Source organism: Scyliorhinus torazame, chromosome 7 (genome assembly GCF_047496885.1).
Source record: "Scyliorhinus torazame isolate Kashiwa2021f chromosome 7, sScyTor2.1, whole genome shotgun sequence".
Lineage (NCBI taxonomy): Eukaryota > Metazoa > Chordata > Chondrichthyes > Carcharhiniformes > Scyliorhinidae > Scyliorhinus > Scyliorhinus torazame.
The window spans coordinates 273,164,789-273,191,423 of record NC_092713.1 but is presented as its reverse complement, the minus strand read 5'-3'; the positions used below and the strand labels follow the sequence as shown (position 1 = coordinate 273,191,423).

At 47.3% G+C, this 26,635-nt stretch overlaps 1 protein-coding gene across 2 annotated transcripts in view; it reads left to right on the top strand.

The window, feature by feature from the left end:
- LOC140427040 (organic cation/carnitine transporter 2-like) overlaps positions 1 to 26,635 on the top strand; it is a 284,081-nt gene that overhangs the window by 203,763 nt on the left and 53,683 nt on the right. For both annotated transcript variants that reach the window (XM_072512472.1, XM_072512473.1), the window contains exon 4: positions 1,302 to 1,473. In XM_072512472.1, coding sequence (XP_072368573.1) covers positions 1,302 to 1,473 — 172 coding nt within the window. The remainder of the gene's footprint in view (positions 1 to 1,301; positions 1,474 to 26,635) is intronic.

Below are 26,635 nucleotides of genomic sequence, written 5' to 3'. Positions count from 1 at the left end.
ATCTATGGATCTCCTAGAAAGACAACAGGGCAGAACTCCCAGCAACCAGTCTACCCGGCATTGACCCAGCCTGGATTTCCTTGATTACATCATTTACATAAAAGGGGAAGATACATGCACCATGACAGGGTCTCCCTGTGAAGAACCAAAGTATATCGGAATGCCATTTTTGCTGGTGATTTGGGAAGTCGGGGAGGATATTTTGGCCAAAGATAGAACATTTATTTCCATTGACTTTTAAAATTCACTTTATCAGCTCATTTCCAAATGTGTTCCACTTTTTTTTTCCTTCTCCACCCTAACATGGTCCATGCACCATATTTTATCTCTGCCGCAATTCAGCGACTCCTTGTGCTTGGCACAGGACCAGCGGGTGAATCCCGTACGATCCCCAAATCTGTCTGGGCGCAAAACCTCTCGCAAGTCACCCAACCCACCCCACCAGCAAGGTCTAGTTCTCCAGATTAAATACCCGAATGCCAGATTCACCTGCTGCCCGGGACTCAGCGGCCATTCCTGGGAGACCTTGCGAGGGCTCCTTTTAGGACTCGTCCACATAAACGGTCTCCCAGGCCATTAGAGACTCCTGGGTGGTCGGGGACAGGGAAGGGTGCCACACTGGCACTCCCCTTGGTATTGTCATCCTGGCTACCTGGCAGTGTCTGGGTGGCACTCTGTGTACCTTTGTGGCACTGTCAGGGTGCCCAGGTGGCAGGTCAACACTGCCAGGTATTGGGTTCAGGGGGCCTTTCCAGGTAGTGGGGGCGGGGGGGGGGGGGGGGTTCGTGGGGGCTTCCTCAAGTTGGGAGGGTGAATGAGGGGGGCTCAAACACTTGGGGTGGCTTGGAGAAAAGATTGGGGCTGCCAAACAAAATGGAGCCCCAGTCTGCAAGGAGCCTTTCATACTCGCCACCTTCCCTACTCGCCAGCAGGAAATCGACCTTGGTGGGAAGAACTTCCTCAGGTCAAAGAAAATGACAAGGTGCCGTTGGGTAGGGAGATGTTTCTCGGCACTGCAGCTGCCAAGGAACCCCCGTTCTGTGCTGTTCAGCGGACATCCGCTGAATCGCGACCCTCATCTATGCTGCTCAATCACTTGCCTCTGGGAGGTGAATAAGGTGGGATACGGTGATATTCAGGACCTTGCACAGTTTAGTTTGTGGATTAAGTTTTGAGATAATTCAACATAATTAATGGAAGCTTTTATAACTGAGCACAAAGTAACATTTCTTTCTTTGTGCCGATTAAGAAATAACCAACATTCACTGTTGTCCTTGACCTCATTAATCTTCTTTTTACAGGATCAGAACTTCTTGGAAAATCCATTCGGATTGCATACTCAACACTGGGAGTTGGAATTTCTTATGCATGTGGCTATATGTTCCTGCCTCTGGTTGCATACTTCATACGAAGTTGGCAAATCTTGCTTTTCGCACTGTCTCTCGTTGGCCTGATATACATTCCTTTATGGTGGTAAGTTAAATTATTATGGTGCCTATTTAATTGGAATTAGGTACTTTTATCGTATTTAAAATCTGCGACTGATTCTAGCCATGATAAAGACAATTTGATGTCTTCTTGAATGATGTGGAGATGCCGACGTTGGACTGGGATGGGAACAGTAAGAAGTCTTACAACACCAGGTTAAAATCTAGCAGGTTTGCTTCGAATCACTAGTTTTAAGAGCACAGCTCCTTCATCAGGTGAGTGAAGAGGTGGGTTCCATAACCACATATATAGACAAAGTCAATGATGCAAAATGATACTTTGAATGTGAGTATTTGCAGGTAATTAAGTATTTACAGGTCCGGATGGAGCAACTGGAGAGAGGGATAATCACAGGTTAAATAGTTGCGAATTATCTCAAGCTAGGACAGTTGGTAGGATTTCGCAAGCTCAGGCCAGATGGTGGGGGGTGAATGTAATAAATGAATGAGGGTAAGGATGGGGATCAGCATTGGCAGTGTATTACAGAGGTGTCTGGAATCATCTTCACTGTGGTGAGAGGCTGAATATTCAATCGGGGTCTTTTTCACTTCAATGCCTGGGTGATATGGCCCTCACCCAGTCTCAGGCCATACAAATCGAGTGTGCACAGCTTCCAGCAGAGTAAAGCTCCACCTGTGTTCTTCCATTAAACTCTCTCTAATTTGCTCCGCCAACTTTCCTTAATCCCACCCTCAGAAGAGCACTGCCTACCATTTCAGAGTAATATTTCCTATTCCCATTCATGGTACCTCAGAATAACGTTTAGATTTTTTTTTGAAAGGAGTGACTAATAGGTTTTTGTTTTGATTTCTGCTGAGTAGATAATTAGAAACATTGAGCATGATTCAATGGAAAAATGTCTAAGTTCTTGTGTAATTTTGGGTACGTTTGGCGGGGTGTTTATCGACTGCCACATTGATGAACTCTCATTTGCCCTCTCTCTCTATCTGTCTCCCTCTTTTCTCTCTTTCTCTTTTCTCTCTTTTTCTTACTCTCTCTTTCCTGCTCCCCCCCCCCCCCCCCCCCCCGCGCCCCTCGAGCAGTCGGGCAGCAGCTTCGGCACCCTTGAGCTGCATGCCTGAAAATGGAAATGGTTACTCACTTCCCTTACAAAGCCATCAATTCAGCCTCACGGTTTTAAAAAGGAGTACTAAATGAGGCCCGCGTGATCTCTCGTAAGTCAGGTAATTCCCAGGAAGTCACTGCATTCGACTGCAATCTCGTTAATAAGATTAAAATAACTGCAAATGAGGGTTAATATTCCCACCAGCTTTGGACAAGACCCAGAACTCGACATCAAGAACAAAGAACAAAGAAAAGTACAGCACAGGAACAGGCCCTTCAGCCCTCCAAGACTGCGCCGACCATGCTGCCCATCTAAACTAAAATCTTCTACACTTCCGGGGTCCGTATCTCTCTATTTCCATCCTATGTATTTGTCAAGATGCCTCTTAAACGTCACTATCGTCCCTGCTTCCACCACCTCCTCTGGCAGTGTGTTCCATCACCCACTACCCTCTGTGTAACAAATTTGCCTCGTACATCTCCTCTAAAGCTATGCCCCCGAGTAATTGACCCCTCTACCCTGGGAAAAAGTCTCTGACTATCCACTCTGTCTAGGCCCCTCATAATTTTGTAGACCTCTATCAGGTCGTCCCTAAAGCTCCTTCGTTCCAGTGAAAACAAACCAAGTTTATTCAACCTCCTCATAGCTAATGCCCTCCATACCAGGCCACATCTTGGTACATCTCTTCTGCACCCTTTCTAAAGTCTCCACATCCTTCTGGTAGTGTGGCGACCAGAATTGAACACTATACTCCAAGTGTGGCCTAAGAAATCAGGAGCAGGCCGGGTGAATTGCAGGGCGCAAATTTCGATTTTGGCCCTTTCCACTATTTACCCAGATCAGTGCTCGTGCAATGTGATCATTAAATCGCATCCACTGGGTTTAAACTTAGGGCATAGGATTTGAGTGGGATAAAGATGATAAAGATGGGAGGAGCCAGGTCTGTACCAGTTCTCCAGCAGTCAGTTTGGAGTGAGTTCTCTGGAAGTTGTGATCTGAACAATAGCTTCTGCAAAAGGCTGTCACCTTAAGCAGTCGTCTGGCACAGGCAGATTTTGTAGCCTATTTTCTGACAGGATCTCTCTCTCTTCAAGCAATCTTTTAAAATAATTGTCTATCCAAAGATGGGCAAGTATTTCTGTTTGCTAACTCTATTTAGAAGTGGTTTTGGCCCTTGATAGGTTTTGCTTGATTGGAGATAAAGAAGGTAGCAGTTATGAGTTAAGTGATTCATTTCATTATTAAGCATTGTTTAACTTGTAATTGAAAGATATATGTCTGTTCTGTTAAAGGCAGTTTAAACTGTGCTAATAATAAAGTTCATTTTAATATACCATATCCCTATTTGTGCGTGAATTCACTCCTGGAGCGAAGCTCAGAGGACGTTCCGGGATCTTGGCGTGCTTGTCCACAGATCTGAAGGTGGCAGGACAGGTTAATAGGGTAATTATAATGGCAGAACGGACACTGAGTGTCTTTAAGACAGAGATAGATAGGTTCTTGATTAATAAGGGGATCAGGGGTTAAGGGGAGAAGGCAGGAGAATGGGGATGAGAAAATATCAGCCATGATTGAATGGCGGAGCAGACTCGATGGGCCGAGTGGCCTAATTCTGCTCCTATGTCTTATGGTGTTATGGTCTTTATCAGTCGTGGCATAGATTATAAGAGCTGGGAGGTTATGCTGGAGCTGTACAAAATGTTTTGGTTCGGCCACGGCTGGAGTACTGGGTGCAGTTCAGTCACCTCACTCTCGGAAGGATGTGATTCCACTGGAAAAAGTGCTAAAGAGATTCACCAGGATGTTGTCTGGGGTGGGGGGTTGAGCTTGGAGGAGAGGTTGGATACGGTCAGGTTGTTTTCCATGGCAGACGAGGCTGAGAGGGGACCTGATTGAGGGGTATCAGATTGAGGGATATGGATAGGGTGGATAGGAAGGTGAACAAACAGCAATGTGAACAAGGAACAGCAGTTAAAATATGTTCAGCTCAGTCCATATTGCAATAAACCTTGATTGTTATCACATCAGAATTTGTGCAAATGCCATAACTCCGAGTGGAACTGCTGAGGTTTAATTCCTAACTTGCTGAAGGCTGCCTAGGCAGGCTGTTTAAAAGACCCACCACTGTGCTCTGTTGCTAACTTTTGGTTGGTTCAATTGGCTCTGTTTTATAACCTTTGCTCTCGAGTCGCCAAGTATCTTTATGATACCGCCACGAGATTCAAGTTCAAGTAATGATCAATAACGCAATACACCGATTAGTAAGATTCAAATCAAAGCACATTTATTATACACAGTAATCGCTACTCATGCACAAATTCTACTTCTAAGCTACTTCTACAACTAACAGGCCTACACTTAGCTTCGGACTGGCCCACCAGGTCAGGGGAACAAATGGCCTTTCGTTCAGGTTCTGAGTCTGCGGGAAGTTGGTATGGATTGGTAGCTAGGAGCACCTATCTCATAGCGAGCATTGACTTAAGACTTACTGGATATCGGCGGCAGCTGCACCGGTCACGGTCAAGGGTTGGTTCGCGTGGCTGAGTGACCCGGTCAAGAAGAACGATTTGAACTTGGGGGCTTAACTTTATAGTCCCCAGGGGCTTCCCGCCTTTCGGGGTGGACCCTGTACCTGGTTCCAAGTGATTGGACTTCGTTCCAATCGCTTGGTTCGATTTCTCCAATACTGGAGCGGTTCCCTGATCGATGGGCGGTCTTGAGGTGTCCGTTAACCTTTTTTGTGTTGGCTCCTGCTGGCGCCGGGGAATCTGGCTTAGCGTTGTTTGTCCCAAATGTTGCGATTGTTCCCGGGGATCGCTTATTAGTATGTAGATGGCAGCTACATTATTGTGCAGACGGCTGCTTGTATCGATGCTGTCTGGGCTTTTGCAGAGTTTAATACACAGTAACTTGCACCTGCTGGTTTCTGCCTGTGTTGGCTGAATTTCCCTTCAGCCTTTGCTATTCTCCATTTTAAATCGGGACTGGGCCAACCCAGGTGGCTACACACCCTCCTTGTGATCCTAACGCGAAGCGTGAAGGATCACATAACGACGTTGTCTTTCATTCCCTGACCTGGCGAGCACTCTCCTATGGCCTCTACACTGACCATAACTATGCAAAAAATGTTTAACTGACAATTCTGAAGGGCGCTATGTCAAACAGGGACATGCATTACAAAACAAGATAATCGGAACCTCTAACTATCCTTAATAAACTACACTCACTCAAACATTTCATCACACCAACTTCCTAAACCATACAAACAAAATCATAGCAGTATTATACACATTTTCTGGCTTGGCAGTCAAGCTCAGGATCATACAATTGCTCATGAACATTTCTTTATTTACAACAAATCGCAAACGAATGCTCTTTATTATAGATCGCAGGGGTCGGGGGTCTGGTCATATCCGAAAATAGGGGATCTTATTCTATATACCGGGGTGCGAGCGCGGTAGGCTCTCCTTCTCCATTTTCTCAGATGAATAGTCTGCACAATGCAGCAGAGTATCGCCAATACCAATAGGAATTCTATCACGTAGGACAGGGAGTACTAGGTGATAAACCTGTCACACCAAGATGGTGTGGTGTCGCTTGTGACTGGGCTCTGGATACTGTGGGGGAGTGAATCATTAACGGCTGGGGGAGGTGAGGTCAGGGGGTTTGCGTTTGGGCGCAACCAAATGTCCATGATGGTTATGAGCCACGCGGAGGATGTCCTCATGGTTCTTCTTCTTTCACTCTTTTCTTCTCTTTTCTCTTCTCTGGTCCTGGAGTTTCTGGAGTTCTGTGTGATCAAGCATAGTGTCTGTTACTATCTTGGTTTAACATCTCGTATGATAGCCTGTCTGTCCTTTAGTGCCAATTACTCCCTTTATAATTGGTCACTATGTGTGACTCCCTCATTTTTTTTTCAAAACCGAATTTCAGGACAAGACACACTTACAAATAATGAACCAGTGCGAGCCGTCCAACTGTTTGAGGATGTAAATAGCATAAGGTTGGCAACCTAAGGGTCACCTGAAAACAAAACAAAAATTTTTTGAACAATACTTGCCGAAATGAGGTGCATATGGGCCGCGACGGGTACGATTTGGATGGAGTCCCCGGGTAGGACGGCGGCCAATGCCGTGTGTGCCCTAACCGAGCGTAGCTGTCCAGAGGGGGGCTCCCAGGCAGGCCGGGTCCCAATGCCGTTTCTCCACTGCCTGAGCAACCGACAAGAACGGGCAGGAAATGTAGTCATCGTGGGGGGTTGCTGTATTGGTTCTACCTTCGAACCAGAAGGGCAGTTACGAATGGGGGTCTGTGTTTCTGTCGACAGACGAGTTCCTCTGAACTGGCGTCTGGGACATTAACAAGTCTCTGCGGGCAAGTTCTCAGAGGTTTCGGCCGAAAAGGCGTGGGGCTGTGGGAAACAAAATTCCGGTCTAACATACGACATTTAACAAAACACTACAAACAACATAAAACATGCTGCAGGTTCCATCAGAAAGGACACCGTTTCTCCCAAGCGGTTCCTTTTAAAACATCATCTGGACACCTCAGTTATCGGTTGTGAACAGGGTCGCAAAGGGGTTCTCGTTTTGGGAGTCAGACTCAAAGTCGTCATCTTCTCCCGGATGCCAAACTCTCGAGTGTATCACGGCTGATAGGGCTGCATGGTGTGATTTTGGATCGCTCTCGTCATTCCGGACGAGTCTGTACGAATTATCTCGGTGCCAAAAGGTGGTGTCTAGTTCTGTGGGGACGGAATCGGGGTCGTCATTGTAGGTCAGTGGTCGGTGGTGGGGTTTGTTTAGGAAAGTGATCATGAAGGGATCACTCGAATCGTGGTCAGATTCGCTGGGTGTGGGTCCTGTTGCATGGGGATAGTAGGGAGGCGTGCTGTGGCTATTGTCCGAGTCACAGTCGTTGTCGCTGCTGCTGCTGTCTGTGGGCATTCCGGAGCGGTGTGTATATTTCAGGGGTGGAGTCGAGGTTGAGTCCGTGGCTGGGATGGACGTGTTGGGGGAGGGTCGGGTTACGTTGGCTGTGGGTGGGCCGTGGTCTGCTGCGTCGAGCATGACGTGGTGTGCGTGGTTAGACTGTGTTTCATGTGCCTTCATCTGGTTGATATGGAACCACGCAGTCTTTCCATTGGGGTACTTTATTTTGTAGACGGAAGGGCTAACTTTGTCCGCAATGGAGTACGGACCCGAATACTTTGGTGACAGGAATGTGCTGGGGTTGTATACGGAGAGCATGACTTGCTGTCCTTCACTGAACTCAGTCGCATGCACTGTCTTATCGAAACAGGCCTTGCTCTGTTTCTTTCTTGTGCCCAATTTCACTGCGGCTGCTAGCTGAGCCGTTTTTACATTCGCCACTAATTGTTCTACTGCTTTCTCGTGTGTGAGGGCCGTCACTTCGGGGCTGGTTAAATCTAATCCTAATAAAAGTTCTGTGCCTTTCATGGGGCGTCCGGTCATGAGGGGTGTGTAGGGTGTAACCTGTGGAAGTTGAAACTGTATTTCGCAAAAACATCAGCGCAAAGGGGAGGACTGAGTCCCAAGTGGTGTTGTTTTGCTGGACCATTTTTCTGAGGGTTAATTTTAGGGTCCAATTCATGCGCTCCACGATACCACTCGACTACGGGTTGTATGCAATGTGGAATTTTTGGGTCATGCCAAATATCGCGAGGACGTTCTTCATGACACGTCCCGTAAAATGGGAACCTTGGTGGGATTCAATGCTGCGGGGGAGTCCCCATCTCGTAAAGATGTGGAGGGTTAAAATCTTGGCTGTGGTCTTTGCCGTGTTTGTTCTGGATGGGAATGCTTCCATCCATTTTGTAAACGTGTCTATCACCACGAGTACATATTTATAACCATTCCCGCAAGGGGGCAATGGTCCAACATAATCAATCTGGAGGTTAGTCCAGGGGCCATTAATGGGTCGGGTGTGACTGAGCTGAGCCTTTTTGGCGTATCTGTCCGGGTTGTTCTGGGCACAGATAAGGCAATTCTCAATGTAGTGATTTACATCGTCCTTTAAACTCGGCCACCAGCAGAGCTGCCTGAGGTGGGCTGTAGTGGGATCGATGCCCTGATGTCCATGACCGTCATGGAATAAACAAATCAGTTGATTCCTGTCCTGTTAAGGAACCACATAAAGGGTGTCCTTTAACACCACACCGTCATGTGTGGTCAGAACATTTTTAAACCTCTCATAGGGGGCTGGATAGTTTCCTTTCAAAATCTCCCTGAGATTGCTGTCCTGCTTCTGGGCCTGCACTAAATCCTCGATATTAGTCTGCGAGACCTGAACTGCATTCACTGGGGCGCTTTCGGGGGGTGTCCAAAAATATCCATGCCTGGAACCTGCTTTAGCCAGTGCGCCGGCTTTTACATTTCCAGGGGGGGAGGAACGATGGTGACTACGAACTTTGACTATTCCAAAAGTCCTGTTCTGTGCTCTCTCTAAAATGTGACGGAGCAATGGGGCTGATGGGAGGGGTTTTCCGTCTGCGGAAACAAATCCTCTTGCTTTCCACAGGGGTCGGAATTCCGTAAGGCTGTTGCAGACATAGAGGCTGTCCGAATATATGTCTGCTAGGCTGGGCAAGGAATCTGGGTGTTCCACTATGTATGCGATGGCCGCAAGTTTTGCTGCCTGCGCGCCTAAGTGTCCTGGAAGTTTTATTGCTATTTCTTCTAGGGCGCGTCCCTGCGCGTCCTCAACATAAATACCGCATCCTGTTATGCGCTTTCCTTCTAATATTGTGGAAGATCCATCCACATATATTCTAATGGGGTCGCACGTGTCTGTGTGCTTGGGGCTCTGGGTTGAACTACCTATCTTTCTGGGGGGTGTTTTCGCAATAAAGGGGCCTGTGTTGTGGTGTGGCGATATAACTTCACATTCATGGGGGGTTCCGGGGTACTGTAGGTTGTCGGCTAAAAAGGTGTGGGTCTTTGTCCTTTTAACAGTGATGTCCCGTCCCTGCAAAAGAAGGGTCCATCTAGCTGCTCTTATCTGACTAACTACCGTCCTTGAGTCGTACGTCCAGTAAAGGCTGGGTGTGGGTGTGTTCTGTGAGGATTGTGATGGGGTTCAGTCCAGTAATGTACGAAAAATACTGTACTGCCCAGAATACTGCGAGCAGGTGCCTTTCACACGATGAAAATCCCTGCTCCACAGCATCTAAAACTCTGGAGGCGTAAGCCATGGGCCTTAACTGTTCGTGCCGTTCCTGAAGGAGCACGGCCGAAAGGGTGCGGTCTGTGCTTGCTACCTCTATCGCATAGGGGGAAAGCGGGTCTGGAACATGTAGTGCGGGGGCTGCTATGAGTGCTCTTTTCAACGCATCCACAGCATCCGTATGCTGCGGAAGCCATTCCCAGGGGGCTCCTTTCTTTAGGAGGTCTGAGAGGGGTGCTGCCTTGCTGGCGAAACCACCGATGTGGTTTCGGCAGTAACCAACCAGTCCTAAAAACGACCGGAGGGCTGAAATGTTCTGGGGAAGGGGCAATTTAGCAATCGAGTCAATCCTTTTATGCTCGATCTCGCGTATGCCATGTGTGATAATTGTACCCAAATATATCACCTTGTTTTCCAAAATCTGGGCCTTTTTGGGGTTAACTTTACATCCAATTGCTTGTAGGAGTTCCAGGAGTTCGGACAGAAGCTTGATGCGCTCTTCCTGGACCAGTCATTCGGGGCGAGAGAATTTGGCTAAACCATTTGCCAGCTGTTGGTGGAAAATGGAGGGGGAGTTGTGGAATCCTTGTGGCAGGCATGTCCACGTGTACTGCTGATTTTTAAAGTTGAAGGCAAATTTGTATTGGCACGCCTTTGCCAATGGAATGGACCAGAATCCATTACTGATCTCCAAAACCGTAAAGTATCAGGAATTGAGTCCCTGCTTGAGCATGGTCTCGGGACTTGTTGCTACTGTGGGGGCTGCTGCGGGGGTGATTTTGTTGAGTTCCCGGTAATCGATGGTCAGTCGCCATGATCCATCGGGCTTTCTCACTGGCCAAATCGGGGCATTATTAGTGGAGGCTACTGATCTAAGTACGCCCTGCTCTAATAAGCTGTTGATTACTTTTGCGATTTCTCCCTCTGCCTCTTGGGGAAATCCATACTGTTTTTGGGGTCTAGGGTCAGGTCCTGTGATTTGTACTGAACCAGTCATCCAGCCACAGTCGTGTTTGTGGGCCGCGAATGCTGTCCTGTTCTTTTTTAACACTGCCCTAACCTGCTTTTCCGTGCTAATTGTCGTCGGGTTAAACCACAATTTGTCTACTGCGCTAATTTTGTTGGCGTATTCTCCTATTGTGAGCGTTGCGGGGGCTCTTGCAGATTTTACCATTCTCCAGACACACTGGTTGACTGGATCAAATGATAGGTTGTGGGAATTCATAAAATCAATTCCCAGAATGCGTTCTGCTGTGTGGGGCAGGTCAACTAAAACTACGGTGTGCTTGGTGGTGATGGTGCCAATTTGAATGGGTACAGGGGCTGTGATGTGTCCCTGCTGTGAGTGGCCTGTAAAGCCGCTGAGGGTGATAGTGGCTGTAGTGGGCCACGTGTCTTTTTGGAACATGGTGGAGGAATTTATTGTGGTGCGGGACCCTCCTGTGTCCCAGAGAAATTCGATGGGCTGTCCCCGTATTTTTGCTGCGACTACCAGTCATCCGGACCTATCCCAAAGGGTGTCGTAGACCCAACTGGGGGAGCCCGAACACCGTCAGTCCGTTCCGTTCAGGTCCGTTTGATCTGAACGGGTGCTCACACTACGTATGTGCTCTGTCTTATTCTTACTGAGAGTGCCCGTCTGCTGGGCTCTCTGTGGCTTTCATGGGCATTGCACTCTCTTGCGAAGTGTCCCAACTGTCCACAGTTGTAACACTCCTGTGACTTTGGTGTGGGGCTGCTCTTGCTTTCATTTACCCATGCGGGGTTCTGGTGTGTTTTAACTGCTTGTATGTCTGCGTCGGCCTGCTTTTCTTCGGGATTTTTAACTGCGGGTTTGTTTTGTACAGACTGCTCCCAGGCGCGGGACAATCTTTTTACGACCCATTTCTCGTTATGAGCCTCCTCTGAGGGATCAGAATTGGCACAAGCTTTTTGTCCTGTTTCTGTGGCATGGGAGATAAGGGTGCGGGTCCATTTGGCCGTGTTGTCTGGGGACAAATGGGCGCGGTCTAGGTCTCCAAATCGGCTGCAAAATGGATCCACAGGCGTCTAGCGAACGCTGTGGGGTGCTCGGTTTTCTTTTGCCTGCATTTATTGAGGCCATCCACGGGGTCACCCCGGTTATACGCGATCACGTCAAGGACCGCGGTATGCATTTCTGCAAGGGTGTCTCCTCCTACATTCTGTGGGTCGGGAAGGGCTGCTACGACCGAAGGGTCGAGACTCAAAACTGTGAGCTTTACGTGCTCTCGCTCATCCAGGCCGTACATGGTCGCCTGCTGCTTTACTCTCGCAAAGAAGTGGTGGGAGTCTGAGGTGGGGAGGAACGGTGTGATTTTCTCGCATGCGTCCCGTAATTGGGTCACTGTTAAGGGGGTGGTGTACAGAAATTCCATATCATCCGATGTGGCTGTGCAGTGGGTGGTGACTGGGTTCATTGGAGCCTGAACTATCTGCTCTGGGGGGCGTTGGGCCGCTTTCCTCTTTTGGGGCTTTCCCTGCGCACATGTTCCCTGAACATATCTCTGCGCTGTCTCATTTAACTCTTCCCAATCAGGGCCATCTTCCTCATCTAATTTTGCTCCAAAAGTTTCCTGGAATCCTTTTTGAACTGAAAGCAGAGATTGCAGTTCTGCAATCTGCTTCCGGCACTTTGCGTGATCTAGTGAGCTTTGTTTTTGCTCTGTGGTGGCAGCATGGATTGCTCTTAACGCTACCTTCAGGTCACTACACTGCCTCTGCAATGCCTCTACCTGCTTCTCGGTTTCTTCTCGTACCAGGACTGCACATTGCGTGTCCTGATAGGCCTTTTCATACTGTGACTGGAAGCTGCTGCAGTGCGTCAGACAGGACTGGTGTGCCCGCTTGGCATCATCCACCTCTCCGTCTTTTGCTGCCAACTTCCTCCTTAACTCTAAGTTCTCATTCTCTACCTTGCTGACATCGACCTTGCTCATTCGATGTATTACTTCTATCTCTTTCCGGAGCGTCCTAATGACCTCCTCTGTGCCTCGCAACTGTGCCAAGCAGGACACGATTGCCATTGGCTTGCGAGCTTTTCCTAAGCTCTTCCTGTGAATCTCACTCAGGTTCTCCCACCAAGTATGTCCTGTACTCCCGGGACCTGTTTCCTCGTTGTTACAGAATTCGCTCCAAAGGGGCAACCCTTTCCCTTTGAGGTACGTCCTGATTTCTTCTTCCCATACGGGACATTGTCCCACTCTACTGCTGCTGGTCGCTGCGACCGCAAGTTCTTCTGGGTTCATGAGGTGTTGCATTGCCTGCATTGCCATCTTTCCTATCTGAATGCTTCTTTAAATTTGGAACAAGGGGGACCAAAGCGGTGCTGTAATTACGGGTACGGCTTTCGCTAATTTCCGAAATACAAACTCCCGACAGTTTTGTCGCAACAAAAAATCTATCAGTTTACCTTATCGCCCTGCTAGTTACACATGCATTTAACACACTTCCGAATTATGAGGATTGTTCAGAACCGCTTGAACACTTGTGGTTTTCTGTTCCCAATTGGATCTCTAATTAAAATTTTTGGGTTCTCCCGGAGTGGTTAAGCCACTTCTAGTTCGGGTCCCGTCAGATGTCGCCAGTAATATGTTGCTAAATTTTGGTTGGTTCAATTGGCTCTGTTTTATAACCTTTGCTCTCGAGTCGCCAGGTATCTTTATGATACCACCACGAGGTTCAAGTTCAAGTAATGATCAATAGCTCAATACACCGATTAGTAAGATTCAAATCAAAGCACATTTATTATACACAGTAATCGCTACTCATGCACAAATTCTACTTCTAAGCTACTTCTACAACTAACAGGCCTATACTTAGCTTCGGACTGGCCCACCAGGTCAGGGGAACAAATGGCCTTTCGTTCGGGTTCTGTGTCTGCGGGATTCGAAGTTGGTATGGATTGGTAGCTAGGAGCACCTATCTCGTAGCGAGCATTGACTTAAGACTTACTGGATATCGGCGGCAGCTGCACCGGTCACGGTCAAGGGTTGGTTCGCGTTGCTGGGTGACCCGGTCAAGAAGAACGATTTGAACTTGGGGGCTTAACTTTATAGTCCCCAGGGGCTTCCCACCTTTCGGGGTGGACCCTGTACCTGGTTCCAAGTGATTGGACTTTGTTCCAATCGCTTGGTTCGATTTCTCCAATACTGGAGCGGTTCCCTGATTGATGGGCAGTCTTGAGGTGTCCATTAACCTCTTTTGTGTTGGCTCCTGCTGGCGGCGGGGAGTCTGGCTTAGCTTTGTTTCTCCCAAATGTTGCAATTGTTCCCGGGGATCGCTTATTAGTATGTAGATGGCTGCTACATTATTATGCAGATGGCTGCTTGTATCGATGCTGTCTGGGCTTTTGCAGAGTTTAATACACAGTAACTTGCACCTGCTGGTTTCTGCCTGTGTTGGCTGAATTTCCCTTCAGCCTTTGCTGTTCTCCATTTTAAATCGGGACTTGGCCAACCCAGGTGGCTACACACCCTCCTTGTGATCCTAACGGGAAGCGTGAAGGATCACATAACTGCATTGTCTTTCATTCCCTGACCCGGCGAGCACTCTCCTATGGCATCTACACTGACTATAACTATGCAAAAAAAAATTCCATTTTAAATCGGGACTTGGCCAACCCAGGTGGCTACAGCTCACCCATCACACCTCATCACCCCCAAACCCCCTTATTCTCCACATTCTTTCCCCTTGCCCCATCTATGCATTTTATGACCCCCCCACCCCCCCCCCCCACCCCCCGCCACCCAGTCTCTGCCCTCTCATGTCCCAATGGAAAGTTATGCCACCATGGCTCCTCCAATCAATTTATGCCGATACACTTCATTGAACCTCTGAACAGTGACAGTGGAATGTGTTAAAAGAAAGCATTAAAAAGTAATTCATTGATATCTTTCCACTTTCTTAAAAGCTTTCTTTCAACTACCGGCCAATAAAAGTGTGGCAATCAACCAAACCATTTTAGCAGAAACCTGTTCATCTTGTGTCAATAGATATTGTGTAATCAATAGCATAACTCAGAGAGCAACAACTGTCAAGCAAGCAAAGCTTTCCCTGGTGCTCAGGTGTTTCAGTAGTCCAGTGGATGTCTTGGCTATCAACCAAATATACAAAATGAAGCTTAGATGAGAGCCCAGAAATCCATTAAACTTTAAAGGATCTGGATGATTGGCATATTTATTGACCTGTAATAAAAAGGAGTTTATTTTAAGAAAGTGGAAAGTTGTCAATTCCTTTCTTAGTTTTTTTTTTACAAATACTGTCACTGTAGGGTTCATTGCTTTTCTACAATATATAGTGGGTAAATGACAATACCTGAGAGAAGGGGGATAGTTGGTGGATCACTGGTATCCTTCAGCATCAGGAGCATGAGTTAGGACTTGTCGTTCAAAATCTTTCCTCGTGCAGACTATGGTTCATTACATCTCTGAGGTGTCCTGAATCACAACGCTTTGAAAATCTGGCAGAATCATTAAAATTGCGGATGACCAGCAGCAGGTCAGGAATGCAGGGTGTCAGCTCGCAACTCTGAAAATCATAAGTTCTGGGAAGAAGATTGGAAATCCCGGAATCAGGTCCTGGCTGTAATTTTGAAATGTCCACCGAGTCTCCCCAGCACCTCAAAAATCGAACTGATAGATTTCCTCTTGAATACTGGTCCTGGTGTGTACTAAATTAGCTGCACTGAATTTTAAGAGGGGTCAGGCACTGTAATTGTCGTTAGTGTTTCTGAGTTGGGGGGCAGAAAATCAATCCAGCCCATCCCATTTCTGATTGCGTATCAATTGAAAATTGGCCTCGGTTGTGATCTTCCAATCAGAGGCGGATTTACACTTTTTGTGGGGCCCTATGCTCATCTTCATTTCTGCCCCCCTCCCTGCTGACCCCCACTGGCTGGCTCACTTCGTGGGTTTTGCCCGGCACTTCAGCTGAAGTTGCTGACTGGCCAGCCCTCCTCAGCTCTGGCTGGGCCGAGTCTCCCCTCGCCTGCTCCCCTCAGTGCTGACTCTAATTGGCCATCTCACCACCTCGTGGTTTTCCCCCAGCCCTGGCGCCACGCCGTTGCTGGCTGGCCACAGATGGAATCACATAGAACATAGAACATAGAACGATACAGCGCAGTACAGGCCCTTCGGCCCACGATGTTGCACCGAAACAAAAGCCATCTAACCTACACTATACCATTATCATCCATATGTTTATCCAATAAACTTTTAAATGCCCTCAATGTTGGCGAGTTCACTACTGTAGCAGGTAGGGCATTCCACGGCCTCACTACTCTTTGCGTAAAGAACCTACCTCTGACCTCTGTCCTATATCTATTACCCCTCAGTTTAAAGCTATGTCCCCTCGTGCCAGCCATTTCCATCCACGGGAGAAGGCTCTCACTGTCCACCCTATCTAACCCCCTGATCATTTTGTATGCCTCTATTAAGTCTCCTCTTAACCTTCTTCTCTCCAACGAAAACAACCTCAAGTCCATCAGCCTTTCCTCATAAGATTTTCCCTCCATACCTGGCAACATCCTGGTAAATCTCCTCTGCACCCGCTCCAAAGCCTCCACGTCCTTCCTATAATGCGGTGACCAGAACTGTACGCAATACTCCAAATGCGGCCGTACCAGAGTTCTGTACAGCTGCAACATGACCTCCTGACTCCGGAACTCAATCCCTCTACCAATAAAGGCCAACACTCCATAGGCCTTCTTCACAACCCTATCAACCTGGGTGGCAGCTTTCAGGGATCTATGTACATGGACACCTAGATCCCTCTGCTCATCCACACTTTCAAGAACTTTACCATTAGCCAAATATTCCACATTCCTGTTATTCCTTCCAAAGTGAATCACCTCACACTTCTCTACATTAAACTCCATTTGCCACCTCTCAGCCCAGCTCTGCAGCTTATCTATATCCCTCTGTAACCTGCTACATCCTTCCACACTATCGACAACACCACCGACTTTAGTATCGTCTGCAAATTTACTCACCCACCCTTCTGCGCCTTCCTCTAGGTCATTGATAAAAATGACAAACAGCAACGGCCCCAGAACAGATCCTTGTGGTACTCCACTTGTGACTGAACTCCATTCTGAACATTTCCCATCAACCACCACCCTCTGTCTTCTTTCAGCTAGCCAATTTCTGATCCACATCTCTAAATCACCCTCAATCCCCAGCCTCCGTATTTTCTGCAATAGCCTACCGTGGGGAACCTTATCAAACGCTTTGCTGAAATCCATATACACCACATCAACTGCTCTACCCTCGTCTACCTGTTCAGTCACCTTCTCAAAGAACTCAATAAGGTTTGTGAGGCATGACCTACCCTTCACAAAGCCATGCTGACTATCCCTGATCATATTATTCCTATCTAGATGATTATAAATCTTGTCTCTTATAATCCCCTCCAAGACTTTACCCACTACAGACGTGAGGCTCACCGGTCTATAGTTGCCGGGGTTGTCTCTGCTCCCCTTTTTGAACAAAGGGACCACATTTGCTATCCTCCAGTCCTCTGGCACTATTCCTGTAGCTAATGATGACATAAAAATCAAAGCCAATGGTCCAGCAATCTCTTCCCTGGCCTCCCAGAGAATCCTAGGATAAATCCCATCAGGTTCCGGGGACGTATCTATTTTCAGCCTGTCCAGAATTGCCAACACCTCTTCCCTACGTACCTCAATGCCATCTAATCTATTTACCTGGAGCTCAGCATTCTCCTCCACAACATTATCTTTTTCCTGAGTAAATACTGACAAAAAATATTCATTTAGTATCTCACCTATCTCTTCAGACTCTACACACAACTTCCCATCCCTGTCCTTGACTGGTCCTACTCTTTCCCTAGTCATTCGCTTATTCCTGACATACCTATAGAAAGCTTTTGGGTTTTCCTTGATCCTTCCTGCCAAATACGTCTCATGTCCCCTCCTTGCTCGTCTTAGCTCTCTCTTTAGATCCTTCCTCGCTACCTTGTAACTATCCATCGCCCCAACTGAAACTTCACACCTCATCTTCACATAGGCCTCCTTCTTCCTCTTAACAAGAGATTCCACTTCTTTGGTAAACCACGGTTCCCTCGCTCGGCACCTTCCTCCCTGCCTGACCGGTACATACTTATCAAGAACACGCAGTAGCTGATCCTTGAACAAGCTCCACTTATCCAGTGTGTCCAACACTTGCAGCCTTCTTCTCCACCTTATCCCCCCCAAGTCACGTCTAATGGCATCATAATTTCCCTTCCCCCAGCTATAACTCTTGCCCTGCGGTGTATACTTATCCCTTTCCATCCTTAACGTAAACGTCACCGAATTGTGGTCACTGTCCCCAAAGTGCTCACCTACCTCCAAATCCAACACCTGGCCTGGTTCATTACCCAAAACCAAATCCAATGTGGCCTCGCCTCTTGTTGGCCTGTCAACAAATTGTGTCAGGAAACCCTCCTGCACACACTGTACAAAAAACGACCCATCTAATGTACTCGAACATATACACGTTGTGTTGAACAAAGCCAAATCAGAGTTAACTGAATAACTGTTGGGGAGGCAGTGGCATAGTGATAATCCAGAAACCCAGGATAATGATCTGGGGACTCGGGTTCGAATCCCACCATGGCAGGTGATGGAATTTAAACTCAATAAAAGATCTGGAATTAAAAGTCTCATGATGGCCATGAAACCATTGTCAATTGTCCCATCTGGTTCACTAATGTCCTTTAGGGAAAGAACTCTGCCATCCTTACCTGGTCTGGCCTACATGTGACTCCAGGCCCACAGCAATGCAGTTGACTCTCAAATGCCCTTTGAAATGGCCTAGCAAGCCACTCATTTGTATTCAACTCCTACTAAAACGCAAAGGAACGAAACCGGACGGACCACCAGGTACCAGAAACGACAACTGCAAACTCAGCCCTGCCGACCCAGCAAAGTCCTCCTTAATATCATCTGGAGGCTTGTGCCAAAGCAACAGCCTGACATGGTTATACTCACAGGATCATACCTTACCTACCTTACATTCTCCACTATCAACATTCCTGAGTATGTCCTGTCTCATCGGCAGGACAGACACAGCAGAGGTGGTGGCACAGTGGTATACGGTTGGGAGGGGGTTGCCCTGGGAGTCCTCAACATCAACTCTGGACCCCATGAAACCTCATGGTTAAACATGGGCAAGCAAACCTCCTGCTGATCACTACATACCGGCCACCATCAGCTCCTCTATGTTGAACACCACTTGGAGTAAGCACTGAGGATGGCAAGGGTGCAGAATATGCTCTGGGTGGAGGACTTCAATGTCCATCACCAAGAGTGGCTCGGTAGTACCACCATAGACCCAGCTGGACGGGTCCTAAAGGACATAGCTGTTAGTCTGGGACTGCAGCAGATGGTGAGGGAACCAATAAGAGGGAAAACATACACAACCTCACCCTCACCAATCTGCCTGCTGCAGGTGCATCCATCCATGACAGTATCGGTAGAAGTGACCACTGAACAATCCTTGTGGAGCCAAAGTCCCGTCTTCACATTGAGGATATCTTCCATCAGGTTGTGTGGCACTACCAGCCTGACTTTGAACAGATCTAGCAACTCGAGACTGGGCATCGATGAGGTGCTGTGGGCCATCAGCAGCAGCAGAATTGTATTCAACCACAATCTGCAACGTCATAGCCCGGCATATCCCCCAAACTCCCATTACCACCAAGCCAGGGAATCAACCCTGGTTCAATGAAGAGTGCAGGACAGCATACTAGGAGCAACAACAGGCATACCGAAAAATGAGATGTTAACCTGGTGAAGATGTAACACAGGACTACTTGTGTGCCAAACAGCATAAGCAGCAAGTAATAGACAGAGCTAAGTGATTCCACAATGAACACATCAGATCTCAGCTCTGTAGTCCTGCTATATCCAGCCTTGAATGGTGGTGGATCATTAAACAACTCACTGGAGGAGGAGGCTCCACAAATATCCCTATCCTCAATTATGGAGGAATCCAGCACATATGTGCAAAAGGCTGAAGCATTTGCAACAATCTTCAGCCAGAAGTGCAAAGTGGATGATCCATCTCGGTCTCCTCCGGAGATCCCCAGCATCACCAATGTTAGTCTTCAGCCAATACGATTCATTCCTGATATCCAGAAATGGCTGAAGGCACTGGATACTGCAAAGGCTATGGGCCCTGACAATATTCTGGCAAAGTACTGAAGACTTGTGCTCCAGAACTTGCAGCACCCCTAGCCAGGCTGTTCCAGTATAGCTACAATATTGGCATCTACCCAGCAATGTGGAAAATTGTCCTATACACAAGAAATAGGACAAATGCAACCCAGCCAATTAACGCCCTATCAGTCTACTCTCCATCTGCAAAGTGATGGAAGGAGTCATTAATAGTGCTATCAAGCGGCACTTACTCAGCAATAGCCTGCCCACAGACGCTCATTTTGGGGTCTGCCAGGGTCACTCAGCTCCTGACCTCATTACAGCCTTGGTTCAAGCATGGATGACAGAGAGCTGAATGACAGAAGTGAGGTGAGGTGCCTGCCCTGGACATCAAAGCAGCATTTGACTGACTATGGCATCAAGGAGCCCTAGTTAAGCTGGAGTCAATGTGAATCCCAGAGAAAACCTCCACTGATTGGAGTCATACCTGGCACAAAGGAAAATGGTTGTGCTTGTTGGAGGTCAATCATCGGAGCTTCAGAGCATCACTGCAGGAGTTCCTCAGCGTAGTGACCTAGGCCCAACCATCTTCATCTGCTTCATCAATATCCTCCCTTCCATCATATGGTCAGAAGTGAGGACGTTTGCGGATGACTACACAATGTTCAGCACCATTCATGACTCCTCGGATGTCCAATGCAGCAAGACCTGGACAATATCCAGTCTTGGGCAGACAAGTGGCAAGTTACATTTGTGCCATACAAATACCAAGCAATGAACATCTCCTACAAGAGAGGATCTAACTATCGCCCCTTGACATTCAATGGCATTACCATCACTGAATCCCCCACAATCAACATCCTGGGGGTTACCATTGACCAGAAACTGAACTGGACTCGCCACATTAATACTGTGGCTACCAGGGCAGGTCAAAGGCTCGGAATCTTATGGTGAGTAACTCACCTCTTGACCCACCAACGCATGTATACCATCTACAAGGCACAAGTCAGGAATGTAATGGAATACTCTCCACTTGCCTGGATGAGTGCAGCACCAACAACACTCAAGAAGCTCAACACCATCCAGGATAAAGCAGCCCGCTTGATTGCTCCTCCTTCCACAAACATTCAAACCCTCTACCACCGACTAACAGTGGCAGCCATGTGTACCATCTACAAGATGCATTGCAGTAACTCACGAAGGTTCCTTAGACAGCACCTTCCAAACCCACACCGCTGCCATCCAGAAGGACAAGAGCAGCAGATACCTGGGAACCCCACCACCTAGAGATTCCCCTCCAAGTGGCTCACCACCTTGACTTGGAATATATTTTGCTGCTCCTACACTGTCACTGAAACAAAATCCGGGAACTCCCTCCCTAACAGCACAGTGAGTGTACCTACACCTCAAGGATTGCAGCGGTTCAAGAAAGCAACTCACCACCACCTTCTGAAGGGCAACTAGGGATGGGCAGTAAATGCTGGCCTCACCAGCTTCACCCACATCCCGTAAAAAAATGTAAAAAAAAATGCAAAACAGGTGAGCATGCATTTACACCTGAGGGGTAGATGCAAACTTGGCAATTGTCGCACTTTGTGTTTCGACTTTCTCAGAAGTTTCAGTCCATCGTGTTTGTAGGTATTGATTGGTGGAGGATAGTGCCCAAGGAAAGAGGCAGGGCATCATTGGCCCCTAACTTCCTCAGGGTGGCAATCTCAGGTGAATTTCCACTCTTGACGAATTTACCCACGCTTGGATTCCAAAGGCGCTGTTTCGCTCACCTTTCCTTAATCATGCTGGGTGAGACAGGAGCAGTGGAGTGTGTCCTCGGCTGCATCGGTGTGGAGTAACTGGAGTACAGAGGGTAAGGGATGGCCCCTTTTTTATGGCACTAGCTACTGTAAAGAAGGTGTTTGAAGGGACAATTAAAAGATGAGTGGTTCAGATAATGTTTCGGGGGAAGGGGGGGGGGGGTGAGGCCCTGAGGAACCAGGAAGTTATGAGCAATATTTAGGGAGCTAACCATTTAGAATGATAGCAAGTTCAAAATAGACATCCCCAATTATTTAAGTGAAAGTTACAGCACAAAGTATTTGTGGTAATAAAAGCAGAAAATGCTGGGGAAGCACCACAGGTGGGCAACATCTGTGAAGAGAAACAGAGTTAACATTTCAGGTCTAAATTACCCTTTGTCCATCATTTTCTGCTTTATTTCAGATTTCCAGCGTCCGCAGTAGTTTGCTTTTAAAATGTTTGTGGTACTTGGTTGGAGACACTATTTTAGGTAGAAATCCACCTAAATTTAATCTTATTAGTGTGTACTGGGATTTATTGGGGAATCATGGTCCACAAAGTTGTAATTGGCTCTAATTTTTCTTCAATTGTGTCATCTTTAATGGCCAAATTACAGCAGTATGGCACTGAGCATAGATCATTGGCCTATGTGGACCAGGTAAGGAAGGACCGAGGTACTGATAAATCTCCCTCTTAGACCTTTGTTGACTCATTATCCAACATAGAAACATCCATAGAAAATAGAAGCAGGAGGAGGCCATTCGACCCCTTTGAGCCTGCTCCGTCATTCATTATGATCATGGCTGATCATTAAATTCAATACCTTATACCTTAATCCCGCCTCCCCCCCCCCCCCCCCCCCCCCCAATATCCCTTGACCCCTTAGTCCCAAGAGCTATCTCTGATTGCTTCTTAAAATTATGTAACATATTGGCCTCAACTACTTTCTGTGGTACTGACTTCCACAGATTCACCACTTGCTCTGGGTAAAGAAATTTCTCCTCACCTCAGTCCTAAAATGCTTACCCGTTATCCTCAGTCTATTCATAGAATTTACAGTGCAGAAGGAGGCCATTCGGCCCATCGAGTCTGCACCGGCTCTTGGAAAGAGCACCCTACCCAAGGTCAACACCGCCACCCTATCCCCATAACCCAGCAACCCCACCCAACACTAAGGGCAATTTATCATGGCCAATCCACCTAACCTGCACATCTTTGGACTGTGGGAGGAAACCGGAGCACCCAGAGAAACCCACGCACACACGGGGAGGATGTGCAGACTCCACACAGACAGTGACCCAAGCTGGAATCGAACCTGGGACCCTGGAGCTGTGAAGCAATTGTGCTATCCACAAGGCTACCGTGCTGCCCCACTATGACCCCTAGTTCTGGACTCCCCCACCATCAAGAACATTCTTTCTGAATCTACCCTGTCTAATCCTGTTAGAATTTAATAAGTTTCTATGAGATCCTCTCTCATTTCCCCAAAACCATTTCTTCACTAATACTAATTACCTTCAGCTCCTCACTAAAACTTGTGCATCTCAGAACTTCCGGTACATTATTCATCTCTTCCTTTGTGAAGAAAGAAGCCAGGTACGAATTTAGTTCCTCAGCCATTTCTGTTTCCCCGTTCTGAATTCCCCTGTTTCTGACTGTAAGGGACCTACATTGACTTTTGTCAATCTATTTCGCTTTGCATATATGGAAAGTCTTGCACTCGGTTTTTATGCTTCCGCGAGCTTACTTCAATATTGTATTTTCCCCTTCTCAATCAATCCTTTGGCCTGCCTTTCCTGTGTTTTAAACTATTCCTAATCCTCGGTCTGCTGCTCTTTGTTGCTCAATTGCCAGCCTCCTCTTTGAATCTAATACTATCCTCTCATTTCTCTTGTAAGCCTATGTTCTGCTTTCAGGAACTCATCCCTTTTTTCACCCATGTCATTTGTACCGATGTGTACCACGACAACTGGCTGTTCACCCTCCCCCTTCACAATGTCCTGCAACCACTCTGAGATATCCTTGACCCTAGCACCAGGGAGGCAACATACCAGCCTGGAGTTTATTTTGCGGCCTATGAAATGTTTAACTATTTGCCTCACTATTGAATCTCCTATGACTATTGCATTTCTACGCCTTTTGCTCCTCTCCTGTGCAGCAGAGCCAACTGTGGTGCTACAAATTTGGCTGCTGCTAATATCCCCCTGAGAAGCTTGAAGGGCCAAAAGACCTTCCCCTGCTCCTATCTTCTATGTATCTAAGTCATTCCCCTCAACAGTATCCAAAGTAATATATCTGTTTTTCAGGAGAATGGCAGGAGATTACTGCACTGCCTGTCTAGTCCTCTTGCTGTACCTGGTGGCCACCCATTCCCTTCTTGCCTGCAGAGTCTGAGCCTGTGGTATGACCACCTTTCTATACGTGCTATCCACGATACTGTCCATGTCGCGGATGCTCCAGTGCCCCAAGATGCTGCTCCAGGTCTGAAACTCGGCTTCCAGCAGCTGTAGCTGGAGATACGTCCTGCACATGCACTGGTCCTGGGAACTGGAAATGTTGCTGGTGCCCACATGGAGTAAAAAGAGCAGACCGCAGACACCGACAGTATAATCAATAATAATCTTTTTATTACTGTCACAAGTAGGCTTACATTAACACTGCAATGAAGTTACCGTGAAACTCCCCAAGTGTATCTCTGTAATCAATTAACTCCGATAAAGCCAAGCACTCACCCTCAACATTTTATTGTGAATGACTATGAGTAAAACTTTAAGACTGAAGTTGGCTCCCTTGATCCGAAGCTGTAAGAAAACTAATTTTGACTCCTGACAATATGTACAGCGGAACCTGCTGGACCCTTAACACTTTCCATTAACTCCTCCCCAACGAAACTCCCAGTGTAGGGTTAGGGATCAGTGATGCCTGACTGGGCTCCTGAACCACCTTACTGTCATTTTTATCAAATTGGGTAAAATATATATATCTTTTTAAAATATTTTTATTCCAAAAAAGGTTTTCCATGTTACAAAATAACACAATAACACTACATTAGACATGTATACAGAAACAGTAGAAAAATGACTAATTTTAATCAATATTGACCTGACTGGCCCCTTCCCCTAACCCCTATAATTCATAAAAAAGTAAAACCCCAGCTGCAACATGCCAAACACCCTCCCAACAGCAGATGGTGACCAATTCTATGAAAAAGGAAATGAATGGCTGCCAGCTTGAGTAGAACCCATCCACCAGTACTCTAATCGTCTACTTGACCTTTTCATGATAGAGGAAATCCATTCAGTCCCTCAGCCACGACAAGGTGCTGGACGGAGTGGGGGAGCTCCATTCAGGCAGAACTCTCCTCCGAGCTATCAGCAAGGTGAAAGCGAGGACAGCTGTCTCGCCCCGTCTGCAGCACCGGCGAGTCCGAGACCCCGTAAATGGGCATCAACGGGCAAGACTCCTGTTCGATACCAAGAATCCCTGACATGGTGTTGAAGAAGGAGACCCAAAAGCCGCCCAGTTTTGGACAGGATCAGAACATATGGGTATGATTCACCTGGCCCCAAGAACAACGAGCGCACCTATGTTCCACCTCTGAGAAAAAAAAACCACATACCCTAGTCAGATAAGACTAGAAGATCAGAAGACAAAGGAGAAGAATTAGTCCATTCGGCCGATCGTGTCTACTCTGCCATTTAATCATGGCTGATATTTTTCTCATTCCCATTGTCCTGGCTTCTCCTCATAACCCTTGATTCCCTTATTAATCAAGAACCTATCTATCTCTGTCTTAAAGACACTCAGTGATTTGGCCTCCACAGCCTTCTGCGGCAAAGAGTTCCACAGATTCACCACCCTCTGGCTGAAGAAAGTCCTCCTCACCTCGGTTTTAAACAATCGTCCCTTTAGTCTGAGATAATGTCCTCTGGTTCTAGTTTTTCCCACAAGTGGAAACATCCACTCCACATCCACTCTATCCAGGCTGCGCTGTATCCTGTAAGTTTCAATAAGATCCCCCCCTCATCCTTCTGAACTCCAACGAATACAGTCCTCAACCGTTCCTCATACGACAAGTTGTTCATTCCAGGGATCATTCTCGAGGGATGGAGTTCAAGACTAGTGAGGTTATGCTGCAATTGTACAGGGTGTTGGTGAGGCCGCATCTGGAGTATTGTGTTCAGTTTTGGTCTCCTTACCTGAGAAAGGACATATTGGCACTGGAGGGAGTGCAGAGGAGATTCACTAGGTTGATCCCAGAGTTGAGGGGATTAGATTATGACGAGAGGTTGAGTAGACTGGGACTGTACTCATTGGAGTTTAGAAGGATGCGGGGGGATCTTATTGAAACATATAAAATTATGAAGGGAATAGATAGAATAGAAGCGGGCAGGTTGTTTCCACTGGTCGGGGAAAGCAGAACTAGGGGGCATAGCCTCAAAATAAGGGGAAGTAGTTTTAGGACCGAGTTTAGGAGGAACTTCTTCACCCAAAGGGTTGTGAATCTCTGGAATTCCTTGCCCAGTGAAACAGTTGAGGCTCCTTCTTTAAACGTTTTTAAGAAAAAGTTAGATACCTTTCTAAAGAATAAAGGGATTTGGGGATATGGTGTACGGGCCGGAGAGTGGAGCTGAGTCCACAAAGATCAGCCATGATCTCATTGAATGGCGGAGCAGGCTCGAGGGGCCAGATGGCCTACTCCTGCTCCTAGTTCTTATGTTCTTATGAACCTCCTCTGGACCCTTTCAAAGCCAGCACATTCTTCCTTAGATATGGGGCCCAAAACTGCTCACAATACCCCAAATGGGTTCTGACCAGAGCCTTATAACGCCTCAGAAGTACATCCCTGGTCTTGTATTCTAGCCCTCTTGACATGAATGCTAACATTGCATTTGCCTTCTTAACTGCCGACTGAACCTGCA